This window comes from Anolis carolinensis, chromosome 3 (genome assembly GCF_035594765.1).
Source record: "Anolis carolinensis isolate JA03-04 chromosome 3, rAnoCar3.1.pri, whole genome shotgun sequence".
NCBI classification, from domain to species: Eukaryota; Metazoa; Chordata; class Lepidosauria; order Squamata; family Dactyloidae; genus Anolis; species Anolis carolinensis.
The window spans coordinates 208,143,622-208,163,688 of record NC_085843.1 but is presented as its reverse complement, the minus strand read 5'-3'; the positions used below and the strand labels follow the sequence as shown (position 1 = coordinate 208,163,688).

The 20,067-nt window shown below is 37.5% G+C and overlaps 2 protein-coding genes across 5 annotated transcripts in view; one reads left to right on the top strand and one right to left on the bottom strand.

The window, feature by feature from the left end:
• Nucleotides 1–19,668, bottom strand: part of slc35g1 (solute carrier family 35 member G1) — a 32,955-nt gene extending 13,287 nt beyond the window's left edge. The window contains exon 1 of the mRNA XM_062976173.1: nt 19,482–19,668. Within this exon, the coding sequence (XP_062832243.1) occupies nt 19,482–19,668 (187 nt within the window). The remainder of the gene's footprint in view (nt 1–19,481) is intronic.
• A 68-nt stretch (nt 19,669–19,736) lies between these two features.
• The window catches only part of LOC103279545 (uncharacterized), a 50,651-nt gene continuing 50,320 nt past the window's right edge, over nt 19,737–20,067 (top strand). For all 4 annotated transcript variants that reach the window (XR_010004597.1, XR_506868.2, XM_062976171.1 and 1 more), the window contains exon 1: nt 19,737–19,861. The gene's annotated coding sequence lies outside the window, so the exon portion shown is untranslated. The remainder of the gene's footprint in view (nt 19,862–20,067) is intronic.

The window sequence follows — 20,067 nt, the reverse complement described above, 5'->3', positions numbered from 1 at the left end:
TACCCCCCTAGTCCCAGCCTCTTGCCATCACTTCCTTGTTCTGTTCCCAACAAAGTACCATCACAAACTTTTTTCAATCCCATCTTAAAGAAATAATAATAATGGCATTGCTGCTATCAAAATGTTGGCATTTGTTGTTCAGGTATCATTTGAACATTCACTGAATTTCCCTCCCCACAAACAAATGATTGTGTTGACACCCTCAGATATTATTCCAAGACTATTTTTTCCATTTCACTCCTGTCAGCCAGCAGCTAGAAGCAACCTATATTTCTCCCACCTCAATAAATTCTGCAGTGCTCCTGGCTGCTGGCTGATCAAATTTTACTTTAAAAAAATAATAATAAAATGCTCAAGAACTATTAGCTTTATAATGTAAAAAAAGGTAAAGGTTTCCCCTGACGTTAAGTCTAGTCATGTCTGACTCTGGGGGTTGGTGCCCATCTCCATTTCTAAGCCGAAGAGCCGGTGTTGTCCGTAGAGACCTCCAAGGTCATGTGGCCGGCATGACTGCATTGAGCACCGTTACCTCCATGTATACAAAATACCAAAAGAAAGCAAAAAAAAGGAACAATTTCTTAATTGAGGTATTAAATGCCTGAGGTAGTTTAGTAAAATGCACATTTATCTTTTCATGCCCTGGCCAACACCATGAAACACTTCCCTTAGTTTATACATGGCAGTGTTAGGTAAAAATGCAACCAAATGCTTAAAAAGGGTTTTATCGAAGAAAGATTAACTTTGGCAAAGTATTTCCGCCAGCTGCTAGGTATCATTTCCTGAAAACTGAGAAACAATGTTCAATAGCCGTGAATCCAAAGTGACAGAATACATTCAGACAAGTTTTTGACAATTCAGCCGCAGGCAATCAGTGACTAAAACCAGCTTTTGAGCAGAGGGATGTTCCATTTTGATCCTCACATCACAGAACACACTGAATAGGTTATGATTAACGAGAGAATGTACTCTGTATAAGGAGTCAGGCCTGGAATATAGCATGACTGTCTAAAAGGCAGCCATTGGGAATAATTTGGATATAAAAACGCTGAGCACTTCTCCATTATGCAAACCTTTAAACCACCCAGTCGAACTTTTCATTCATAATGTGAAACCTTGGCACACCCTCACTTTCCCTGAATTGGATGGTGGAAGTGATCTTGAATGTAGTTCTGGGTCTTGAGCATGGTTTGGGGGGGGGGGGGGGAGATAAACATCCTGGGAGACTTCAGCATTCAGGGAGGCTCTCTTGAATGGCTTGTCTTGGGTTTTATTAGGTTCATTAGCTTAGAGACGGCTTAAATACGTCCCTGAAAGCAATGTCACTTCCTCTTGTACTTCCCTGTTTTTCCCCTGACCAGCTGCTAAAATAATAATTTAAAAATTACTGGTTTACTTGTTTTTTTTTCAGTCCAGCAAATTGAATATTTTCAACTGCACTTAGATTTCATATTGGCATGTATAGACTTTAAGCAGCACACAAAATGTATTATGATGCTTTTTCTGGGTATTATTACACTATTATGCGCTGTCCTCTTGATGTTAGGTATATATTTATATGGGCATCTGTTTTTATGTAGTCCCTGAAAAAAAGCCAAGGAAATATACACATAGGCCAAAATGCATCAGGCTTTTTCCAAAATAATTAAAAAAGCATTTGGATGTTATTTCCTGTTGAAGCCTGTGAAGCCTCTGAGCCTGAGGACAGGGATTTTTTGTTTGAGCCTAGTGTTTCTGTGAGGGAAAGTGAAAGTGTTTTTCCGAAATGATGGGAATGTTTTGAGTAGATCTGTTGTCAAGAAACAGGAAGTGATTCTCCTGAGAAATGGCCAGGGAGTGACTCTGAAAGGAATGTGGAGGAGACAGGAGGGTTACAGATAACCCAGTGCTCACAGTTTAGATGGAATGGTGCAAAACAGAGACAAATTTGTTGTTCTCAGAGGCTGAAAAATAAACAAAGGGAACCCAGATGTGAGAAAGAGTGATGTCATGGGCAAGCGGGAGTAGTCTTAAGGAATTGGAGTCAATGTTTGGTGGGGAAATCAACGCTGGATTTTCATGTCAAGTTGCCTGTCTTGGGAGCTCCAAGTTAGGAGTTCAGTTCTTGGGTCTGTATCTTGCTTTCCTGCTTAAATGCCATGCCTCCTGTTTGCATTACAAATCTTGTTTCAAGTTTCAAGCCTTTGGTATTATAGTCAAGTTCAAGTGTCAAGCCTTTGGATTATGGTCATATTCATGCCTTCAAGCTTGTGGATATAATTCTAGTTTAAACATAACAACCCCTGGATTACTATTTCTTCTTTTTCCTTTGGTGATTATTGGAATTCATATGCAGTGTTGGTCACTGCTTTTTGTTAAGCTCCTGGAACTCTAGCTCATGGCTGTGACTTGGAAATTGCTTTTCCATACTGGGTTTTGCTGGTACTTTAATACATGCGTAGTCTGCTTATGTTGAACACTATTTTGAAACTGATTTTATATTAGATATGCATCTTAATAAACTATTGTTGTTGATCTGTGTTTGGGTCAAAAAGAGATCAAGCAGGTGGCCGGGCTGCAACATTTCCAACACCTGCTGGAAATTTATGTATGTGGTGGACATGTAAACATGCCAAGAAAGAGTGGATTCAAATACATAAGGTATTCTAGAAAGTTTTTTTGGGGGGATATCCAGTTAAAACCTGAGATGTTTCTACTTGGTCTGACTGATACAAATGACTACCGTGTTTCCCCCAAAATAAGACAGTGTCTTATATTAATTTTTGCTCCCAAAGATGTCCTAGGTCTTATTTTCAGGTGATGTCTTATTTTTCCATGAAGAAGAATTCACATTTATTGTTGAACCAAAAAATGAACATTTTTATATACTGTACAGTAGTTGTCATCACAAAGCAGCATAACCAGACAAACTGTGGATCCTATCAAGAATTTCTTGTTACTATCATTATTTCCATGTACAACCATCTATGATACGTACATTTACTGATCCTGCATGCTCTGGTGTTCTGTTTGGTGGGCATGCATGCTTCCAAACAAAAACTTTGCTAGGTCTTACTTTCGGGGGGGGGGGGGGATATATTTAGCAATTCAGCAAAACCTCTACTAGGTCTTATTTTCAGGGGATGTCTTATTTTTGGGGAAACAGGGTTTGATAAACTGTTGCAATATATGATCACAACAGCCAGATTGCTCTCTGCGCATCAGAATCACCAACAACAGAGGACTGGATGATAAAATGATGGACTTTGCTGAGATGGACAAATTAAACTGTTTACTAAAAGAAGGGAAATTGGAATTCTTTTTGAAAGACTGGAAACCTTTTGTTCACTTTTTGAACGAGGAAGAGAAGGACTTGCCAAGTTTGAATTTTGAAGAATAATTGGGGGGGGGGGTGTTGTTCAAGAAAGGGGTCAACACTGGGAGATCTAGAGGGTGAAGCTTATGATGTTTTCTTTTGGCCAGGTGAGAATAGATCGGAGGTCATCTACTTTTTCCTTTTGTTTTTTCTTTTTTCTCTTGCCATTTTTTGTGTTTCTACTCTATATTTCCTTTCCTGATTCACTTTTCTAACTTTTAGTGTAACTTTTAAAACTTTTTTAAATAAAGTTTTTTTGAACCACTTGGCCAGGTGGTTTTTAAAATATTTTTAAAATAAAATTGTCACTAGGTCAACAGATATGGCTGTGCATATTGCCCATGGAGACCTGGCCTTAGAGTATGAGATGGTAGTCTGGATATTGCTGGAGAGCTTTGAAGTTATCTTATTTTAGTCAAACCAGCATCTGATTGAATTTTCATGCAGTGGTGAATAACCTGTTGCATAGTCTACTGCTAGAGACATATGTAATTTGAAAGACTCCAGGAGGCTTTGGAGGCATTTTCAGTAATCTGAACTGCTGTGAAATGGCAAGATATGAGCTTGTGCAGGTTAGCATATGAAACATACTCCTCCCTACTTTCATGGCTTGCTCTGAATAGTTAAAAAAAGGATGATGAGAACTAGTCCCGATAGGTATAGAACATGTGAGGTCAACCACATAGTAGATCACATAATTGTACCTTCTTCTGTGGTTAAAGCCATGAAGACTTACTGCCTCTATCTTCAAAGAGACCTTCAGAGCTTTCATCTCTCCTAGTAAATCCCATATTTAAGGCCCGTTGTTACTATTTATGAGACACATAGAGATAAATTTGCTGACTTTAATGTCAATGAATGCTACCATTCTTACAGCCTCTAATTAGGTATCTTGTAGGGGTGTGATTAGGTAATTTTAGATCCTGGTCTTCTGGCGGTGTGGATCTTAAGGTGGTAATATACATTACAGAAATCTGGGGCATATTTACTTAGACATTGATCTGTGCATGCAATATGAGCATAACATTCTAACCAATAAAACATCCACAAACGACAAGAGAAAGAAAATGTGGGAGGTCAGAGACTGCAAACTTAGGAAGTCAGGAAGGTGGGAATCTGCCTTCCCATGCTACCTACATGCTGAACAAAAAAGAGAAAAAATAGTTTCCAAATTCTCTTGTATGAAGAAATGAAATATCAAGTAGGTACCATTTTCCATTTGATGGAAGGGAATGCATTCTTACATGATGTAGAGCCATGGTTCCCCAAGTGTGCTCTGGGGAGCCCTTGGGGCTCGACACTTCTGCTATAATAATAATAATTATTATTTTATTGTATGACACAGCAAACAAGATAGACATGCTGGATTTTATATCACAAAATCACAAGTCGAACACTTCCCAAGTGTCTAGGACTGTGTGATGTATTTTCGGATGATGCGTGCAGATCCCAGTAGGGTGGCCTTTTGCAGTTTGCAGATCATAATTTTGTCAATGTCTATTGTTCCCAAATTCCGGCTGAGATCTTTTGGCACGGCACCCAGTGTGCCCATCACCACCGGGACCACCTGCACTGGTTTCTGCCATAGTCTTTGAAGTTCAATCTTGAGGTCCTGATAGTGGCTGAGTTTTTCCTGTTGTTTTTCGTCAATGCGACTGTCACCTGGGATGGCAACATCAATGATCCAAACCTTTTTCTTTTCCACAACTGTGATGTCTGGTGTGTTGTGTTCCAGAACTTTGTCAGTCTGGATTCGGAAGTCCCACAGTATCTTTTCATGTTCATTTTCCACAACCTTTAATAATAATAATAATAATAATAATAATAATAATAATAATAATAATATTACAAAGACTGGGTGGCTATCTGTTCAGGGTGGTCCGATTGTGCATTTCCTGCATGGCAGAAGAAGATTGGACCGGATGCCCCCTTGGGTTGTCCTATTACTATTATTATTATTACAAAGGCTAGATGGCCATCTGTTGGGAGTAGTTTTATTGTGCTTTTCCTGCATGGCAGAAGGGGATTGGACTGGATGCCCCCTGGGGTCTTCCACTGAAATACTGTTACGTTTATGTTGTTTAAATTCTTCTTCGTTTTAAATATTGTATTGTTTTTTCCCTTTTTTGCATAACAAATGAGATATGTGCAGTGTGCATAGGAATTTGTTCATTTTTTTCCAATTAGTTCACACAAACACTCTCCATCCATCTGCTACTGGTATAGTATATAAGAGCCCCCAGTGGTGTGGTGGGTTAAACCGCTGAGCTGCTGAACATGCTGACTGAAAGGTCAGCAGTTCAAATCCAAGGAGTGGGGTGAGTTTCCACTGTGAGCCCCAGCCTCTGCCAACCTGGCAGTTCGAAAACATGCAAATAGGTACCGGGGGAAGGTAACAGCGCTCCATGCAGTCATGCCAGCCATATGATTTTGGAGGTTCTATGGACAACGTTGGCTCTTCAGCTTAGAAAGTATATGAGTACTAAGCCCCAGAGTCAGACACAACTAGACTTAATGTCAGGGGAAACCTTTACCTTATATTTATATATAAAAATACAACCTGTGCATGTTTGTTCATGCAAAACTCGAAAAGTAGTTGATTGATCAACTTGAAATTTTGACACAACATGGCATACCAATACACACGTGTTTTAATAATGAATTAAGGAAAGGGAAAACCACAAATGATGGGATATACAGCACTTTTAATCACTTCACCTCCCACAGATCACTGCAACTAGCACCACTGACAGATCAGGACCAAACCTGCATACAGACCCCCCCCCCCCCATGCACCACTTTATGTCCTGGTGCGGTTAGGTGAGGGCAAACCAAGGATGATGGGATTTGCAGTAACCTCACCCAAATCAGACCACTGCAACCCCCACGAAGGACGGACCTGCACCATATGTAGCATGCAGACACCCCATTACCCACTTCACGTCCTGGTGATGATAGGAGGAGAATGGACAACGAATGATGGGATTTGCAGTACCTGCACCAGATTCAGCTCCAACTTCAACAGACCACTGAGACCCATACAAATGACAGACCTGGTCAAAACTTGGCACACAGACTCCCAATGACCAACAGAAAATACTGAAGAAGTTTGGGGAGTATTGACCTTGACTGATGGAATTATAGTTCACCAACAACCAGATAAACTGTGACCCCCACTGACAATGTACAGGAACCAAACTTGGCACAGAGAACCCCCAAGACCAATTGAACATACTGCTGTGATTTGTGAACATTAAGATAGATTACAGTAATTGCAGTTCACCCTTATCCAAAATGCACTAAACCCAGCGGAAAACAGATCTGGACCAAATCTGGCGCACAGATCCAACATGGCCAACTCTACACACACAGAGGAGTTGGGGGTGATTGTCCTGGGAATCCCACTCATTCAACCAACATGGCGTTGGAGTTCACATGACTGTAACTTCCAACAGGCCTTGCGACTGCAATGACTATCAATAAAGCACAGGGGCAATCTTTGTAAGTGTGAGGTTTGAAATTACTGTAGAAAACAATTGCTTCTCTCACGGGCAATTATACGTTGCATGCCCCAGAGTCGGTTAACCGTCTGATCTTATTGTTTATGCAGGAAAAAGACAAACAAAAAATGTATTCAGTCCACCAGTTTTACAATAAAAAAGATTTTTGGTAAAAAAAAACCTCTTTTTCATTTCTTACCAATCATTCCACAGAGACACAGCAATGCAAGGCAGGGTATTGAATTGAATGATATATTTTCTCAGTGAATCAATGTTCGCTACAATACTTTTATTTATTTTCACATTCATTTCATATCATACTGAGCCAATGCGAAGCATGGCCAGGTTTAGCTAAAATAATATAATTTATAATATAATATATAAACATTTCTTAGGATTCCACAATAAACTTTTAATTCAAAAAGGGCTCTTCATCTTAAAAAGTTTGAGGATCCCTGATTAAGAGCACTGAGAGAAAAAAAGTAACTTTGGTCTATCTCTACCTACAAGAATAAACCCATTTTATTAATGGGATTTGCCTATTGGTTGAGTCCCCATTGAACGATTTATTAAACAAATATATTCTAGTTGCTAGCAATTGTTTATAGCAAAATTTTTAAATTCCTGTTTCGAAACACCACATCAGGCTAGAGTTAACATCTGTTAGGGGCAAAAAAAATACCTGTAAAACAGAAAAAATACGAATATTGAAAAATGTTATTTTTTAACATATGAGAACACCTCCCTAGGAGTTTCTAGTTTTTCCAGCATAACCCTATGGTTAACGTCTGTTGGAAGCGGAACACAGAATCTTAGGCCCCTTCTACACTGCCATATAAAATCCAGATTATCTGCTTTGAACTGGATTATATGGCAGTGTAGACTCATATAATCCAGTTCAGATCATATAATGTGGATTATCTTCTTTGATAATCTGGATAATATGGCAGTGTTGAAGTGGTCTTAGAGATTTCTAGAGAGAACATTTTAAATCAAGTCCATGAAAAATCGAATCTGCAAAAGTCAAAACCATAAATGTGAAAGGACGACTTTATGTGTGTGCCTGCACAATATGATATGTGGCTCTGAGTGTAACAGCATATTTAGAAACCAAAAGCATAACTTCCAAATTTATATTCCTAATTGATAAATGTACCCCTCCAATTTATTAATAGTTCCCACTCTTTACATTTAGGAAATGTGAGGAGACATCATTCTTTATTCTGGCTTTTAAAAGCGTGTTGGTGTCTCTTAATTACTATAATGGTTTTAATTACTGAGATGGTTTTAATGGATGCACTGCTTAATTAGTTTTGTAATTGATTTAAATGATTCACTGTTACCCGGAGCATTACATTTTGGGAAGATATAAAGAAAGCAAGTGTAAAAATAACCAAACATGTGGCAAGCATAAACTCTCTCTTTTGCTTTATTATCAGAGTGGAAAGGAGCAATGGTTTTCGGATATGTTAAAACATACAACTTGACATAATGCACACCCATCTAGGTTTAATCATGTTTTGAATCTATATTCCTTAGATGAAACGTCTTTCCTTTCTCTCTCTCTCTCTCTTCAGACTATGTTTTTAATGATGTTTCATGACAGTCACTGCATATGTGTACCAATTTTGATCACTTAATTATATTATCAGCCTGCTTTGCTGGCATTATATAACACAGGTCCATATTAATGGGATGCTACAATATTATCCGAAATATTAGATTAAGTAAGAAGATTCAGAATGAACTGCAGCTGACTGTACAAAAACAAAGGATGAAGAAAGTGACACAAGAACAGAATATCAAGTATCCATGTAGTTTTCCATTTTAAATTCATAGAATAAGGAGCCAAATTCAATACCAGAATTATTAAAGATGGCCAGGATCCAAAGAAAAATATGCTGAAAGGTTCTTCGGCTCCATACCAATATTATATTTTAAGTGTCTTTTGAAAAGGAGAGCACTAATAAAAGAAAGTTCTCATGTGCTATTGTAGAGTGCTAATATACATCTGCTTTGTGGAAAAAATCAACATAGGCCTAAAACTCAAATAATTCTAATGCTATTGAGAATGCTGAGAATACAACAAATACAAAACAAAATATTATACCAAGTAGTAAATTAAACAATGTAAGATGGGGATTTCTTAGTGGCTGCTTCTAAATTATGCAACCCCCTAATTGGGTGGGCCTGATAGGTTAAAAAAAAGAAAAGAAAGGCTTCGGCCCTTTTCTATAATATGCAGAAGTTCATTTATAGTTATTTGTAGAGGGCATTAGAGTTGTGCGCAGACTCCGTTTCTCCAGTTTCCTTCGTTTCTTTCAGTACTTTGGGAGCACAAAATGGGAACCCCCTCCCAGTATGAAAATCAGCTCAGCACAAAAGCAAGCGGGAGCCGATCCTGCTTTTCGGCATCACAGTTTCATCTTTTTTATTAATCCCGCTGCAAACAAAAAGCAAACCCTCATTTCCTGAAAACTACTCTCCTCTTCCAGGAGGTCATTGCTCTTCCTTACCTGGAAGTGGGAAGCCTACTTAAAATGCCTTGGAGCAAATAAATAAATAAATAAATAAATAATAAACTTTTTTATATCCCGCCACCATCTCCCCGAAGTGACTCAGGGTGGCTTACAAAGGCACTAGAGGGTGTAGCATATATACGGTACATAAGTATAAAACAATATCATATCAAATCATAGCAACAACCAAGATTGCAGAAAGGGGAGCCTGGGAAGCCCCCTCCACAAAAGGCCTGATAGAAAACGGATCTTTCAGTACCCCCAGATCGGAAACAGATTGGGAGGCCCCAAAAAAACAGATTGAGGCCCCCACTGAAAGCGGGGACACGAAACGGGTCAAGGTTTACCCTGAATGCACAACCTTAGAGGGCATATGCTGCAACTGCACTGCAAAATCAATACAGTTTCATACCATTCTGACTGCCATTCGTCAATGCTATGGAATCAGATGGGTGAAGCATCAGCACTATTGGTAGAGAAGGCTAAACTACTTGTAAAACTACAACTCCTCTGATACTATAGCATTGTGCCATGGAAGTTAAAATGGTGCCAATACCCTATGATAACCTAACACATACAACCATTAGTTTAAAGAATTGAAGTCACTGTTTCTGTATGTCTCCTTTCTCATTGTTTTTTCTTCTTCCTTCCGGTATGTATTTTAATAATTTGTAGAATTGTATTGTTAATTTCAACTATTATTAATAATAATAAGAGCCCATATTTTTTCTCTTAAAATACTCAAAGCGGCTAATTTCTTTCTATTTTGTATATAGTATTCCTTTTTAATCTCTTACCTATGTGTGTGTGTGTTTTATGCTATAAAAGTTGTGCTAAATAAAAAAAAGTTTTGGTCCAGTGATCACACTATGTAACACAATTTTTGTTCCTGGGTTATAAATGCCATTTCCTAATTGGTTCTATCATAAAGACATGGAAAGGATTGATTAAACTGCAAAAACGTTGTTTTTGCCAGACATCCTACAGCACATTTTGCTCTAGTTTTCAATCAATGTTTCTCAGAGTCTCAACCAATTCAACACAGTTTGTGGCAGTCGCAAAAATGAAGTTTCTGGTGTATAACAACTACTTTCAAAATAAGTACCATACCATTAAACAAGAAATAACACTTTCAAACCAGGAACAGAAAAATTTTCAAATTTTGTTATATAGTGTTACTGATGAAGGATATTTAATGGAGTAGTAACCTCCACTTTCCTGTTATCATTTTCATAGTTTAAACTGTTTAATTTGGTGTTTGCTTTAATAGGATAGTTTTATTTAATTGTTTGTAATTCCTGCTTAATGATTTTTAGCTGTAAAGAGTGCCTTTCACCTTAGAAGCCCTGAAAGCCCTGTTTGTAGACTGTATTTGACATTTGAGAACCAACGGAGCTAAGTACAGAGACATTTATCACCAGAAGGTTTTTCTACAAGGTGATGAAATGGCACAGCAACTATGAATAGGATGATGCCATGGAATAGCTGCAATCTGCCCACAGACCAGAAAAACCAGGGATCTTCCAGGTCTATTGCACCAGACTCTGGCTGCTTGCTGTCGGAATGGCAATAAAATACAAAGTAGATCCTAGAAGCCTATAATTTGGCCACACCATGTGACATAGCAGGGGTACGCAATTTGTGGCCTCCATAAATTGTTGCATCTCTACTGTAGAATTAATTCAGTTTGACACCACTTTAACTTCACGGCTCAATGCAATGGAATCCCGGGATTTGTAGTTTTGCTAGGCACCAGCCCTCTTTAGCAGAGAAGGCTAAAGAACATAGCAGTGAGCCATGACAATTAAAGAGGTGTTAAACTATGTTAATTATATTGTATAAATGCACCCCAGGACTCCTATCAGCCTTCACCATAATTGCCCATGCCAGTGTTTCACAACCTGAGGAACAAGCCCCTTGGGGGTCGGGAGGGGGTGGCAGAGGGGTTGCCAAAAGACCATCAGAAAACATGTATTTCTGCTCTTTGAGCATAGGTGAACTATAAATCTCATCAACTACAACTCCCAAATGACAAAAATCATTCCCTCCCCATTCCCACCAGTATTCAAATTTGGGCGTATTGGATATTTGTGCCAAATCTGGTCCGGTGAATGAAAATACATCCTGCATATTTATGATATTTACATTATTCATAACAGTAGTAAAATTACAGTTATGAAGTAGCAACGAAAATAATTTTATAGTTGGAGGTTACCACAATTTAGGAACTGTATTAAGGGGTTGTATGGTGTGGCCAAATTATAGGCTTCTAGGATCTACTTTGTATTTTATTGCCATTCCGACAGCAAGCAGCCAGAGTCTGGTGCAATAGACCTGGAAGATACACGTATTTCTGGTGGTCATAGGAACCCTTTTGGCAGAGAAGGCTGAAGATCTATCCGCCTGCCAAACCTTTCCAGTATTTTGGTCATGAGAGTTCTGTGTACCAATTTTGGTTCAGTTCCATCATTGGTGGATTTCAAAATGCTCTTTGAGCATAGATGAACTACAAATCTCAGCAACTACAACTTCCAAATGACAAAAATAATTCACTCCCCATTCCCACCAGTATTCAAATTTGGGTGTATTGGATATTCGCGCCGAATTTGGTCCGGTGAATGAAAATACTATTAGCTCAGTTTTAGATATTTAGATAGACATTAGCTCAATATTAGATATTTACATTATGATTCATAACAGTAGTAAAATTACAGTTATGAAGTAGCAACGAAAATAATTTTATAGTTGGGGGTTACCACAATTTAAGAACTGTATTAAGGGGTCGTAGCATTAGGAAGGTTGAGAACCACTGGTCTATGCTAAGGGAAAATACAAGTTGCAGATCAACCAAATCCAGAAGGTCATAAATCACGATTTCTGTTCGGGCGGACAGGGGTGTGTGACAGCATTGTGAAAGAAAGACAGTTGTTTCCCCCAGCTATACATAAAAGCCAGAAGTAAGTCCTCTTATCTCGTGCTATTTACATGACACAATCTTTTCTCTGCATTTCATATGAACTGTGTAGGGGGTCCCTGGTGGCACAGTATGTTAAAGCGCTGAGCTGTTGAACTTGCGGACCAAAAGGTCCCAGGTTCAAATCCCAGGAGTGGAATGAGCGCCTGCTGTTAGCCCCAACTCCTGCCAACCTAGCAGTTCAAAAACATGCAAATGTGAATAGATCAATAGGTACCGCTCCGGCGGGAAGGTAACAGCACTTCATGCAGTCATGCCGGCCACATGACCTTGGAGGTGTCTATGGACAACGCCGGCTCCTCGGCTTATAAATGGAGATGAGCACCAACCCCCAGAGTCGGTCATGACTGGACTTAACGTCCATTTACTTGTCTGTTTATTCTGTAATATAGCATTAAATAACTGTTTGTTCAATGTCATGGCTAAAATGTTCTGTAGAATGATTAAATAACAATAAATTTGGTGTATCCAAAAGCTCTAGACAGAGTTATGCTGGATCATTTAAAAAGGGAATGTTTCTGCTGGTTAGATTGGATTGGGACTAGGGGCCCTTCTACACTGCCATATGAAATCCAGATTTGCTTTGAACTGGATTATATGGCAGTGTAGACTCATATGATCTACTTCAAAGCAGATAATACAAGAATAAAGTTGTTGTTGTTGTTGTTGTTGTTGTTGTTATTGTTGCTGCTGCTGCACCTGGTTTAAAAATTCTGCCTAGTGGATTGTTCAGCACACTTTAATCTATATACCTCACAGAATGCTAGGCTGGCAAATTACCATTCTTTGCCATACAAAAATGCATGGTTTTGTACCACCCTAAGAATTCAAATAGTGCGATTAGATAACATTCACAAAGCCACTTGAAGTAAAGGATTAATAGCTTTATTTAATTATTGCTTGTGTAAAACAACAATGAGATAAAGTGACCGCCAATGCCTTTTGTTCCAAAAATATATTTCACAGGCCAATGTAATCATGAAGCCATATGGGCTTTGTTGATAGTTGTTTTGTTCCTACAAATCATTTCTGTTTTATTGTGGTTTTCTGGGGCATAGAGTGTGTGATTCGCCTAAGGTCACTCAGGCCTCGTCTACACTGCCATATAAGATCCAAATAATCTGATTTGAACTGGATTATATGGCAGTGTGGACTCATGTAATCCAGTTCAAAGCAGGTAATGTGGAGTATCTGCTTTGATAATCTGGATTATATGGCAGTGTAGAAGGGCCCCTAATCCAATGCTCAAACTGGCCCCTTCCACACATCCCTATATCCCAGAATATCAAGGCAGAAAAATCCCACAATATCTGCTTTGAAATGGATTATCTGAGTCCACACTGCCATATTTCAGTTCAAAGCAGATAATCTAATATTTTATTCAGATGTGTGAAAGGGATCCCAGTATGCCATGTTACTTCCAATATGGGCTACTCCTGTATAATATTTAGCCATACTTTGGGATTTTAAAGTAAGTTATAATTCATGGTTTTGCCTTGAAAAACAGGCTAGATATCTCAGGCCCCTTCTACACTGCCATATAATTCGGATTATCAAAGATCATCATCATCTTTGAACTGGATTATATGAGTCTACAATGCCATATCATCCCGTTCAAAGCAGGTAAACCTGCATTTTATATGGAAGTCTAGAAGGGGCCTCAATAACAATGACTATAAGGCTTTACATATGACCCTATAGCAATCACTTTGAAATTAAAGGACAACCTCCTTTCATATTTAAAATAACTGAGCTAAAATAGAAAGAAGGAAAAAGGGGAGGGATGCAATTTTAACAATATTAAAGTACGTCCTCACAAGAAAAACAGATTATGAACTTTGGAAATGCACATGCTTAATTCCATCTATTACCCCTTTGTAAATTAAGCATGTTACATGATCCTGAGACAGAGATTAGAGACTGGTAACTGAGGGCCCATCCACACTCTATATCCCAGAATATCAAGGCAGAAAAACCCGCAATATCTGTTTTGAACTGGGTTATCTGGGTTCATATGCCTTGATATTCTGGGATATAGGGCTGTATGGAAGAGCCCTGAGAAAGTTTTTTTTCCGGTTTTTGTTTGTTTGTTTTGTTTTCAATTATGTATGGAGCAGAGACAGTAATGTGTGCTGATGAGGCAGTGCCTTAATAAACAGGCTTTAATGCATCCTATTTGTGCTTTTAATGTTTCAAAAACAAAGGAAGAGATGGGGACCAAAGATTAACGTTGCCTTTCCAAAACTGAGAATGGCAGCAGTTTTGGAAAGTTTCTAATGTGTTTTTAAAGGGAAGGGGGAAAGTTTATTTGTTAATTTTAGGCCCCTTCTACACTGCTCTATAAAATCCATATTATCTGCTTAGAACTGGATTATATGACAGTGTAGACTCATATAATCCACTTCAAAGCAAACAATGTGGATTATCTACTTTGATAATCTGGATCATATGGCAGTGTAGAAGGGGCCCTTGTTGACATGGGTGAGGTGGGATGTATGCTCATGAGAATATTGTGGAGGTATTTTTGTATTGGATTCTTTTGCTTTTTTATTTCAGTGTCTGTATTGCTTTATTTTTTATTTGTTGGCTCTAAATTACCTTTTTGAAAATCTTTTTAAAATTAATTAAAAATGAGAATGATCGTAGAGAGAAAATTCTCCCCAATCAACTAATTCGAAATAATGAAATTACAAGAACGGGATCTTAGTTAAAATTTTAGTAAAGCAAAAGTGTAATATTTAGATAGCTACCTGGGTTTGAGGTGAGAAGTCTGTTGTGTTGTGAGATTACACACACACACACACACACACACACACACACATATATAAGTAGCCTGTCAGGCCCCTTCTACACTGCCAGATATTCCAAGTATCAAAGCAGAAAATCCACATTATCTTATTTGAAATGGATCATTTTAGTCTACACTGCCATATATTCCAGTTCAAAGCAGATAATGTGGATTTTATACAGCTGTGTAGAAGGGGCCTTTGTTAACTGGAACTGAAGCAGCAAGCAAAAAAAATCAAAGAAATAATATTTTAAATAAAACTTAAAATAAAATCAATTTTAGAGGAAATATTACATTAGGTTAAGTTTGTATTAATTTGCTTTTAATTACTGTATTTCAATATTAACATCGAGTCAGTACAGAGTTTATGGTATGGTATAGCATGGGACATAGTATTAGTTTAATACAGTAGTAACCCAAGCAATCAGAAAACTCATTTATCCCACATCTACCAATCCTATAGTGCCAATTAATTGAAAGCCTACTGTGTGTATGTATGTTCTGTACGTGTGTATGTGTGTGTGTGTGTGTGTGTGTGTGTATATGGGGAGAGAGAAAAACAAAAGAAGGAAGGAAGGAATGCTCTGGGGAGGGAGTATTTGATTTCTTTATTTTGTTTGATTTTAGTGTCTATGATTTAATTTTTTATTTTAACTTTTATTTTATTTAACAAAAATAAAGACAAAAATTATTCAAAGTAACTAGGCATGGAAACTCTTAGGAGCCTTATTAGCTGAAAATGTAAGTTAAGAATGTAACTTTCCTGCTTCTTGGCAGGGGGTTGGACTAGATGGCCCATGAGGTCTCTTCCAACTCTAGTCTATGATTCTAAGAGTGCTAAAAAGGCTAATGCGATTCTAGGCTCGACATTGTCCAGATTGTGGGAAGTCATAATCCCATTCTGTTCTGTTTTAGTCAAACCTTGCCTGGAATAACAGTGGTTTACTATAATTATGAATATTATAACATTATGTCATTATTTATAATAATATAGCATGATTGTATTCTTTATATTTATATTATTATTTATAATTATTGTGATTACTACAGTAGAGTCTCACTTATCCAAGACTCGCTTATCCAACATTCTGGATTATCCAACGCATTTTTGTAGTCAATGTTTTCAATATATCGTGATATTTTGGTGCTGAATTGGTAAATACAGTAATTACTACATAGCATTACTGCATGTTGAACTACTTTTTCTGTCAAATTTTTTGTCTAACATGATGTTTTGGTGCTTAATTTGTAAAATCATAACCTACTTTGATGTTTAATAGGCTTTTCCTTAATCTCTCCTTATTATCCAACATATTCGCTTATCCAACGTTCTGCCGGCCCGTTTACGTTGGATAAGCGAGACTCTACTGTATTTATAATAATATAGTATAGTATTATTTATAATAGTTATTTTTAATTATAATCATAAATAGGGTCCAGATTATGGGAAGTCATAATCCCATTCTATTTTGCTTTAGTCAAATCTCACTGAAAGAATAATATAATAATAATAAAACTTTATTTATACCCCGCCACCATCTCCCCAACAGGGACTCGGGGCGGCTTACATGGGGCCATGCCCAAAAGAAGAGTGTCTTATTCATCATCAGATGAAACATAAGACAATGGTGTGATGCACCAGCTAAAAAAGCCAATGCCATTTTAGGCTGTATCAATAGGAGTCTAGGGCCTCTTCTACACAGCTGTATAAAATCCACAATGAACAGGATTATATGGCATTGTGGACTCAGCTAACCCAGTTCAAAGCAGATATTGCAGATTATCCACCTTGATATTCTGGGTTATATGGCTGTGTGGAAGGAACCTAGGAATCTAATTCCACTTAAGGGAAACCTCACCTGGAATTAGTGTCTATTACAATTATGAATATTATAACATTATATATTATTTATAATAATATATTATTGTCGTATTATTGTGATTAATATTCATAATAATATAGCATAGTATTATTTATCATTATATTGTTATAAAATTATTATCATTATTATTATATTATCATAATCATCAGAAGCTGAACATGAGCCAATGGTGTGATGCACCAGCTAAAAAAGCCAATGCCATTTTAGGCTGCATCAATTGAAGTCTAGGAGTTCAATCCCATTCTATTCTGCTTTAGTCAAAACTCACCTGGAATAACAGTGTCTTATTATAATTATGAAGATTATAACATTATTATTTATTTATAATATAGTATTATTATATCCTTTATAATTACATAATTATTATAGTTATTGTGATTATTATGTATAATAATTATAATTATGTATAATAATATAATAATATAACAGTATTTACAATTATAACTTACGATTATTATTATTTACAATAATATAGTATTATTTATAATTATATTATGTATAATAATAGAATATTATTTACAATTATAATATTATTTACAATAATATAGTACATTATTATTTATAATCATATTAGATATTACTATAATATTGTTATCTTTATCATTATATTATCATCATCATCAGAAGCTGAACATGAGCCAGTGGTGTGATGCACCCGCTTTAAAAGCCAATGCCATTTTATTTATTTTTTATTTATTTTATTGGACGATTCTATACCCCACCATGCCATTAATATTATTATTATAGCAGAATAATAATATTTTGGACTATTCTATATCTCACCATGCCATTAATAATATTATTATCATAGTAGAATAATAATATTTTGGACTATTCTATACCTCACCATGCCATTAATATTATTATTATAGCAGAATAATAATATTTTGGACTATTCCATACCCCACCATGCCATTAATAATAATATTATCATAATAGAATAACAATATTTTGGACTATTCTATACCCCACCATGCCATTAATATTATGATTATAGTAGAATAATAATATTTTGGACTATTCTATACCCCGCCATGCCATTAATATTATTATTATAGTAGAATAATATTTTGGACTATTCTCTGGCGTGGACTGGTCCTTGAGGTCACAAAGAGTCGGAAACGACTATGTGACTGAGCAGCAGCAGCAGGATTATTCTATACTCCACCATGCCATTATTATTATTATTATTATTATTATTATTATTATTATTATTATTATTATTTTATGACACAGCAAGCAAGATAGATATGCTGGATTTCGTATCACAAAATCACAAGTCGAACACTTCCAAGTGTCTAGGAGTGTGTGATGTATTTTCGGATGATGCGTGCAGATCCCAGTAGGGTGGCCTTTTGCAGTTAGCAGATCATGATTTTGTCAATGTCTATTGTTTCCAAATGCCGGCTGAGATCTTTTGGCACGGCACCCAATTATTATTATTTAAATTTATTTTATTATTATTATTATTATTATTATTATTATTATTATTATTATTATTATAGTAAAATAATATGTTAGACTATTCTATACTCCACCATGCCTTTAATATTATTATAATAATGTTAAAAATGCCTGAGTCTGTCTAATGTATGTTGTTTGTCTGTTGGCATTGAATGTTTGCCATATATGTGTTCATTGTAATCCGCTCTGAGTCCCCTTTGGGGTGAGAAGGGCGGAATATCAATACTGTAAATAAATAAATAATAGTAGAATAACAATATTTTGGATGATTCTGTACCCCACCATGCCATTATTATTATTATTATTATTATTATTATTATTATTATAGTAAAATAAAAATATTTTTGACTAGTCTGTGCCCCACCATGCCATTATTATTATTATTATTATTATTATTATTATCATATTAGAATAATATTTTGGATTATTCCATTCCCAACTATGCCATTATCATTATCATAGTAGAATAATAATATTTTGGACTATTCCATATCCAACTATGCCATTAATATTATTATTATTATAGTAGATAAATCAAGGTGTTTGGGATTTATTTATTACTAATTGAAGATATTTTTGCCCCATGGCTTACAACAGAACAAAACAATTCAATACAACGTTAAAACATGGTTACAATCACATTTTAGGCTGCATCAAGTGTCCAGAATCAGGCATGGGCAAACTTGGGCCCTCCCTCCAGGGGTTTTGGACTTCAACTCCCACAATTCCTAACAGCCTACCGGCTGTTAGGAATTGTGGGAGTTGAAGTCCAAAACCCCTGGAGGGAGGGCCCAAGTTTGCCCATGCCTGGCTCCAGATCCAGGCACTATGGATCTCACACTCTCTCAGCCCAGAAATAACTTGCAAGCCCCAACAACAGCAGCAACGGAAGAAGGAAAAGGGTGCAAAAGGGTGGGTCGACAGGGTCCATTCGAGGGCCACAGCCCTGCCTTGACCTTGCCTTGCATAACCCCCATCCACTCGGCACAAGCCTCACCCACCGGGCACTCGCGGTCTCCAGGGGAAACTTCCTCGCAAACAAGAGGCGCAGGAGCCGCAGCAGGGGCAGCCAGAGGGGCCGCTGTCCCGCTCCGAGGGCAGGTCGGGCTCCAGGCAGGGTTCCTGGGCCTCCGAGGGCAGCTCCAGCTCCTCCACCTCGGCCGGGGGACCCTCTTGAGCCGGCCCCATGGAGCCACAGGAGCGCCCTTGCTGCCTCCGGGGCGCCTTTGCCGGCTGCTTCTCTTGCTGTCCGGCTAGAAGCCGGCAACTTCACTGCACATGCGCCCAGCCGGCTTTCCCTTCTCTCTCCCTCCCTTCCTGGAAAGCGGATTGATTGCTCTGCCTCTCGGGGTGAAGTTCAGTGCATCTAATTCTACACACGGTAGGATCAATGCAGTGTACTGTGACTGCCCGGGCGCCATGCTATGGAGGTTTGTTTTGACAGTCTCTAGCCTAGGCCCCTTCCACACTGCCCCTATATCCCAGGGCCTGACCCCACATGATCTGCTTTAAATTGGATTATATGGCAATGTGGACTCAGATAACCCAGTTCAAAGCAGATATTGCTTTGATAATCTGGGTTATATG